The sequence below is a fragment of the Pituophis catenifer genome, unplaced genomic scaffold, assembly GCF_029215685.1.
Source record: "Pituophis catenifer annectens isolate HBS135680 unplaced genomic scaffold, rPitCat1.0.hap2 SCAF_2, whole genome shotgun sequence".
NCBI lineage: Eukaryota > Metazoa > Chordata > Lepidosauria > Squamata > Colubridae > Pituophis > Pituophis catenifer.
In genome coordinates, this window is record NW_027256882.1 from 208,212,319 (window position 1) to 208,220,063 (window position 7,745).

At 39.1% G+C, this 7,745-nt stretch overlaps 1 protein-coding gene across 2 annotated transcripts in view; it reads right to left on the reverse strand.

Annotated features, from left to right (window-relative positions):
• The window catches only part of RNF20 (ring finger protein 20), a 30,588-nt gene extending 23,251 nt beyond the window's left edge, over positions 1–7,337 (reverse strand). The window contains exons 1-6 of one of the 2 annotated variants that reach the window (XM_070938548.1): positions 7,320–7,337; positions 4,760–4,928; positions 4,105–4,272; positions 3,871–4,018; positions 3,558–3,740; positions 1,602–1,720 (exon numbers count right to left, since the gene is read on the reverse strand). In XM_070938548.1, the coding sequence (XP_070794649.1) occupies positions 1,602–1,720; positions 3,558–3,740; positions 3,871–4,018; positions 4,105–4,272; positions 4,760–4,928; positions 7,320–7,321 (789 nt within the window). In that variant the 5' untranslated portion in view covers positions 7,322–7,337. Of the gene's footprint in view, positions 1–1,601; positions 1,721–3,557; positions 3,741–3,870; positions 4,019–4,104; positions 4,273–4,759; positions 4,929–6,261; positions 6,652–7,319 lie in introns of those variants that run through there. The other variant, XM_070938549.1, reaches the window with a different exon arrangement.
• Between the last annotated feature and the right edge of the window lie 408 nt (positions 7,338–7,745).

Below are 7,745 nucleotides of genomic sequence, written 5' to 3' on the forward strand. Positions count from 1 at the left end.
AAGTAAGTAACCTAACTTAATTGTTAGTGAGTAGGACTAACAGCATCAGAATAAAATGTTTACTAAAAGTGAGAAATGCTGGTTCCAAGAATTAACACCTAGAACATCCCTGAGAAACAAAGAAGCCACCAGTGCAGTTCACAGAGAACAAATGACACTGAACACAGCACTCTGCAGAGAGCAATATGGCATTTTGACCTTGCTTTCATTTCTAAATACTGTCCAGAAGCTTCCCCCTATCGTCCATGTTGCAATATTCAAGGCAAGAAATGAAGGTGGCCAGAATCTTTTTCTTAGCCAGAGTAGCTATAGTCTCTGTACTCCAAGAATAATGCAAGGTTTATCTAAGAACTACCTAAGGCTAAGATCTTTTAGAGAGAATGTAACCCTAACCGCAATATATTGCACCTCAGTCCAAAACTAGCTTGATGGTTAATTCACCTCCGTATATTGCAGGTAGTCCTCGAGTTACAACCACAATGGAGCCCAAAATTTATGTAGCTAAGTGAAACATCTGTTAAGTGAGTTTGTCCCATTTTACGGCTTATCTTGCCACAGTTGTTAAGTGGAACATTGCATCTGTTAAGTTAATAACGTTTCCATGGGGATGCTGCAATGGTCCTAAGTGTGAAAAACGGTCATAAACCGCTTTTTTCAATGCAGTCGTAACTTTGAATGGTCACTAAATAAACTGTTGTAAGTCGAGGACCACCTGTACTGCATCCATATTCTCCATTCTAGGACCCATGAATTTCAACAAAGCCTACAGCAACCAATGGGGAGCAATATGTGTGAAGCCTTATTACCTGAATAGCTGAGATTGTCAATTATTTGAGAATAAATTGAGATGGATATCAAGTGCCAAAGAGTATGGTAAAACTATAACTTGGTAGAGATAAGCAGCCATAATCTTATGGCTCACACTCCTAGCAGAAAAATTATGAGGACACTGATGCTGTTGTCCCAATAATATCTGAACAAACAGAATGTCTGAGTGCAGCCATCTGCACCCACTTCTAGTAACCTCAAAAAGCCTATTCCTACCCCAATCAATATATAAGAAGCAGTGTATTTATTTAACTTGGTGTATTGGTGAATTCTAAAGTCTCAGAGTTTTAGAATAAACATAAATTTAAAATTAACAACAAATATTTTATTTGCACTTCTCATGGTAGCTAATGAATGAGACAAGACCAGTTGCACCCATAAGATTCGTAACAATGAATTGCACTCTATGTTGTTTCAGCTTTACTAGTGGTGTGATACACATAAAAGTATATTATTCACTTAATAACTGGATGGCACTATGAGAGCTCTGCTTCCTGTTTTTCCTGTTTTCTTCTTCACAGTGTGCTTTTAGGCTCCACAGCTTATAGTTTCCCCCTTCATTGAACATCACCAACCTATTCTTCTCCTAGAGACCTCAAATTTTGCACTGTGTAGGTTACAAGGCCAAGCAAATAATATACATGTAAGATTCAGCAGCTTCTTAATTAACATCCTTCTCTTTTATGTCTTTTCCTCTGCCCTCCAAAATCAGGTCACAATTTTCCTGGTCCCATCACTTTTGCTACATGGCTTCATAGAACCTTTCCTTGTACCTCCTGAGACATAGAGCGATGTTTCTCCTGAAGTAAATCAGCCAATTCCTGCAGCCTTCTGTTCTCATTTGCTAGAAAGGAATTCAGCTCTTGAACAGCCTCTTCCATTAGGGATACATCTGAAGATGAGGAAAAAAATGAACATTATCGTATTGAAGCTATCAGGCCCCTAAATATTTTCTTTAAAAAATAGAAATATACAACACACAATAATTATTATATTTTTCATAGAAACCCAATTATTTTTATTTTTTAAAGAAAGTTTCTAGCCTTACAGATTTTAAGAACAGACTTCAGAATGATGGGAACAATTCTAAATAATCTTGAATAATTTTAGAGATTGTTTCAAAAAACAGGATAACTAATAAAATATCTGCATTCTTCATAGCTTTCATTGTTAAAATTTGGAAATAATTTCAACAATAAAATTTGGAAATAATTGTCCAAAACTAGATCTAAGAAGCAATGTATAGCAATAGAGCCGTGGTGGCGCAGTGGTTAGAAGGCAATATTGCAGGCTTTCTTCTGCTGACTGCCAGCAGTTTGGCAGTTTGATTCTCACCATCTCAAAGTTGACTCAGCCTTCCAAGATTGGTAAAATTAGGACCCAGATTGTTGGGGGCAATACGCTGATATTGTAAACTGCTTAGAGAGGGCTGTAAAGCACTGTGAAGCAATATATAAGTCTAAGTGCTATTGCTAGTGCTAATAGCACTTAAATTTATATAACACTTCATAACAGTTACAGCCCTCTCTTAAGCTGTTTACAGAGTCAGCATATTGCCCCAACAATCTGGGTCCTCATTTTACTGACCTCAGAAGGATGGAAGACTAAATCAACTTTGAGCCGATCAGGATCCAACTTCTGACAGTTGGCAGAAGTAGCCTGCAATACTGCATTCTAACCATTGTGCCACAATGGCTCTCTAATGTATATTTTGATTCAATACTACATCAGAAAATTTTAGGATTTTTCTTTCCTATAGCATTTTATTGCTTTTCCTTTTTTTTTATTTCTTTTCAGTTTTACAGATATTTCTAAATATATTTATAATGGTATAAATAACATTGTAGTGAACTCCCTATTACACAGAACTTAAGTACAATAAAGAAATCAAACATAAAATAAAGTAACTACAAATTATAAAATATATAAATAACCATTGTGGATTCAAACCTCAAGCAGCAAAAGTCTACCATGAATAAGTTGAAATATTAATGATGTTTGGTACTATCTACATAAAGCAACCAAAATGAAGGTTTTTCACCGATTTTATTAGTTCAACTAAATCAGAAAACAAATGTAATTCAGCAATAGAAAGATGGATCGAATTTAAAAAGCAACTGAAACAAATACTACCACATGTGTGATAGGAAGATTACAAAGATGCCTTTTGATGAGCTACAATGCAAACTGGATTATATACCAGGTTAACCTGCAAGTAGTTTGGACCTAAGCATGTGAGAATAGACACGTCATTTAATTTGGAAGGTGCAGCAAATCACCAGAGCCTGTTCTTTCAATTTCCAGCTCCAACAAGATACTGAACTCAAGGATAACACATTGTTAGATTGATAATCTTCAGACAATATGGGCAATAGCCAGAAGTAATGGGAATTGGGAATCTAGTAATATGAGTCAAAAAGTGCCCTTAATATAGTTTATCAAATTCAAAATTCATTTTATCAGATAATTCCAGTTTACTACAAGGTGTAGTCTGCCCTATTGTGGCAACTCTCTTGATGTGCAGTTGCAGTTCCAGCCAAATATCTATTTTTAGCATGATTTCAAAAGAATTTCAAAAGAACCAACTACTATAAAACATTATTTGTCAAATTGGCAGTAAAGTCAATGGATTAGCAACAGATTAGCCCATATTCCCTGAAAGGTTATCTAAGTATAAATGTTTTGAAAATGCAATATAGTATATCCATAAATTCTAGAAAATGCCATACCTCCACTGTTCAGTTTCTGAGACAGCACATCCACTCTCTCCTGAAGTTTATCATACATTGTCACAATCTGTGTGACTGCACGGCGGGAAGACTCAAAACGTTCCTGTAGTTGGGATTCCATTTCCTCACTAGTGCTACTAGCCAGTGTAGCCAGAAAGGAGAATGCAGGTTCAAATATTTCTCCTAAATTATAATAGTGCAAGAAAGTAATTATAACTAGATGTAATTTGGATCCAAAAAATAAATTATTTCATACTACCATGAGATCATAAGCATCTGTAAAACATCTACCATCCTGTATCAGATACTTTACCTCGATCCCGCTCATCTTTACGCTCTTGGTTGCTGTCTGAATCGGGTTCTGGTTCTGGTACCACCAAAGCTTTTCGCTCTGACAGGAGATCCCCAAGGCCTTGATCCAAGTCATAGCGTTTCAAAATGATGCGAATGTTTTCATCAAACTGAAAAGAGGACATGTTTCATTGATAAGAAAGTTTGCCAAGCAAAATTAAAGGGATGGGACTATTAAGAGAAAAATGCAGCAGACCTGACTCCAATAGCGGTTGACGATCAGTAGCGAAGCATCATCTGTGGCTTGACGCTTTTCCAGCTTCTCTATATGCTCTCGCAGCTCATCTTCAATAACTTGTCGTTGGTCCAGCATCTCTGCGAGTTTTCGGTTCTTAGTCTGAAGTGTGCGAATGTCCAGTTCTTCCTGAAATACAGCCAACATGGTACAGTGATTACAATGTTGATCTAGGTTTGGGAAGAACTATTCATTTCAATGTATGTCTGAAGTGGTAAGTCAGCAGTAAGCAACCTGATGGTCTCCATATTTTTTGGACCAAAGTATCCACAATCCTTTGCTACTGAATTCCAAAATATCTAGAGAACGCTAGGTATCTACATATCAAAATCTGATTAACATTTCACACTATAGGAAAGGGGTTATCACACAAAGTTTCTCAAATATCCCCCTTCCTAAATTAGTATGAAAGGGAAAAGGAATGAATAAGGACTCACAATTAATCACCCACATCCTACCCTAGAAACAGGTTCATCACTTCCAAGAAAGTTAGACTCAAGTCCACACAGCTTTGTGATAGAACCCATCCCAGTGGCTGTGGGAGTCCAGGAGAGCATAATAATCAAAATAATATTACATTCCACAGAAAAAGTAAAACCCAACATGAGATACAAACCGTTGAGGAAACGCCACCAAGCTTAATAGTCTCTACAGTGGTCTCTGAGTCCTCAACTCCTGCCTTCTTCTCTGGAGGAGCTGATGGGCTAGTCTCCGCAGCCACTCGTTTGTTCCCAATCCCAGACATAGCTACAAACTGGAGGTTCCCACTTCTCCAATTATTCTTCCTGAAAGAAAGAGAAGGAACATTGTAAATATTTGAATTTTAACTTTTCTTATTTGTCTTATTAAGACATACTTCCAATAATCAGGAAAAAAAAAACTAAACAAGACAACAAATTATATGTGAAACAAAATGCATGCAAATCCCCTCTCCTGTATTATAATTTTTGCACTCAAGGCCTCATTAGTATTAAAGAAAGAAAAAACCATTCTCCATCTTAGAATCCACAAAATGATCTCAAAAATGCTTGTTTAATTTGCTATTTCCTGCTTTTTTGCCCATTTGAGATCTGCTGACAAACCTCTGGGATCAGAGCTGAGAACATTTACATTTAATTATTTTGAAGGACACAGGGATCTGAACTGCATCTGGTTATGGAGTCTTTAATGCTCTCTGAGCTTGGTTGTTAGCTTGCAGATGTTTCATTGCCCTACTAGACTCCCACCAAAAACTGGCAAAGCAAGCTAAAGTATATAATCAGAAAGCAAACACCACACTTACTGGCACTGATGATGTTACCTAGTTGGCTAATGAAACATCTGTATGCAAACAACCAAGCTCAAACACCAAGGACTCCATAGTTCAATCCTGAGCTACAGGTATTCTACAGGTAGTCCTTGACTTATGACAATTGAGCCCAAAATTTATGTTGCTAAGTGAGAAATTTGTTGAGTGAGCTTTGTCCCATTTTATTACTGTTCTTGTCACATTTGTTAACTGAATCACTGCAGTTGTTTTATTAGTGACATGATTGTTTCCCCACTGACTGTCAGAAGGTTGCAAAAGGTGACACTGCAACCAACATAAATGTGAACAGTTGTAAGTCAAGGACTACCTACATTATCATCTAGCTTTCAGTAAGCTGAACAGCAAAAATACAAAGACAGCAAGAAGCGGGGGAGAGTTAGCAAACGAAACATAATGACAGGCTAAGGAATAAAGTATTATCCCACCCCTCAATCAAAACTTTGTTCCTTAGCCTGTCATATGTTTCGTTTAGTAACTCTGTCCCACCATTTTGCCATCTTTGCATTTTTGCTGTTCCGCTTACTGAAAACTTAAAAGATGACAATAGAATATCTGGAGCTCAGGATTGAACTATGGAGTCCTTGGTCCTCTCTGTGCTTGGTTGTTTGCTGGATCAAAAGGTATCCACCAACAAGGAGGTGTGCGCCCTGGGGAGCAAAAAACAAGGACCGATAAAACATACTGGAAAAAAAATATAACAACAGGTGCTCCACTGTCTTCTAAATGCTGCTTGCTCAAAGAAAAGGCGGGGGGGGGGGAGGGGGGAACTTTGCTCATGCTCAGAGGAACTCTTAACGAGAGACACCTACAGTGCCCGAAGCTGTCAACAGCCGCCCAGAGCAGCACACGGTTTACCGCTCGCTGGGTGTGAAGTCCAACGTCCTCGGTTCTTCCAGCCCCACACATTCCTCCATATCCCTCGGCAGCCCCAGGCTCAGAAAGAGACCGCTCGGTTTACGACAGCGCTGAATCCGGCCTCTTCAGCCCCCTTCTCCCCAGGCGCCGTCCCAGGAGAGAAGGAGGGAGACACAGCCCCACCCCAAAAAACCGAAGGCCTCCCCGACCGCCGATATACGGTCTCTGCCTCTGCACTTGCTCACCAACCCCCACAGAGCCTGCGGCCTACAACGATTGCCACAGGAAACCGTACGCCGACGATAAAAACGCCAAGCGACCAATCCGGCCTCGCTTCTTCCCCTCCTTTAGAACGGCCTCTTTTGCCCTGACGCAAAATGGCTGCCGCACCCATAGCTTCACAATCAGTAGAGGGGGCGAGAGAGAGCGAAGGTGCTCAGGTTCCGGGTTCAGTTTTCATTAACTTCTCTTTCCTTTTATTTATTAAATTTATACGCCGCCCGTCTTCTCTCTCTCTCTCTCCCAAGCGATTCTGAACGGCTCAGGATACCATTATTCCACCAGTCGGAACCTCTTGTTGCTCTTAAAAGAATGGAGCGCGAGGTGTTTGGAAACGGCCATTCAGGCATCTCAACGGCTGCAAGTAAGGGATTATTTAGCTCTCCGGCTCCCTGCTGCCACCGAAAGGCCGTTCTCTGTACGGAATAATAATAATAATAATAATAATAATAATAATAATAATAATAATAATAATAATAATAATAATAATAATAATAATAATAATAATAATATTTACTTTATTCGTTAAACATGAAACAGTATACTATTATTATTATTGTTAGTATTAGTATTATTATATAATATTTATTCATTAAACATGAAACTCAGTATATAATATTATTATTATTATTATTTACTTTATTCATTAAACATGAAACTCAGTATATTATTAATAATAATAATAGATTGATTGATTGATTGATTAAAGAAGTTTTTGGAAAAGGTAACATACATGCTGTTTAAATTTAAAAAAGAAAGCTGAGGTCCTTGGCGAGCTCGGCTGGCCCAGCTGGCGCTGTGGCGACCATTCCCCCTTCGCGGTGCTTTTTGAAACTACAATTCCCAGCACCCATCGAGGTCCGCAACTCCTAAGAGTTAAATTATCCACGGAACATCCCCCGCCCCCAGGGGGCTTTGGCTTCGCCGCCAATCGGCTTCTTTCTGTCAAAACTTGTGGCAGCGCCTCCGTGGGGTTCCGCCCCCTTTTCTTTTTTGTTTACGGTTGCTGAGCTACGGCCAGTGACTTCCGTTCCTTATATATCCGCCTTCCGCTTCCTTCGCGGCGGTCTGGTGGTGGTGGCGGTGTACATGTTGCTCTCTATGCCCAGGTAAGCCTAAGCAAGGATAGGAGAAGGTCGCAATGAGAGACCTTGCAAAC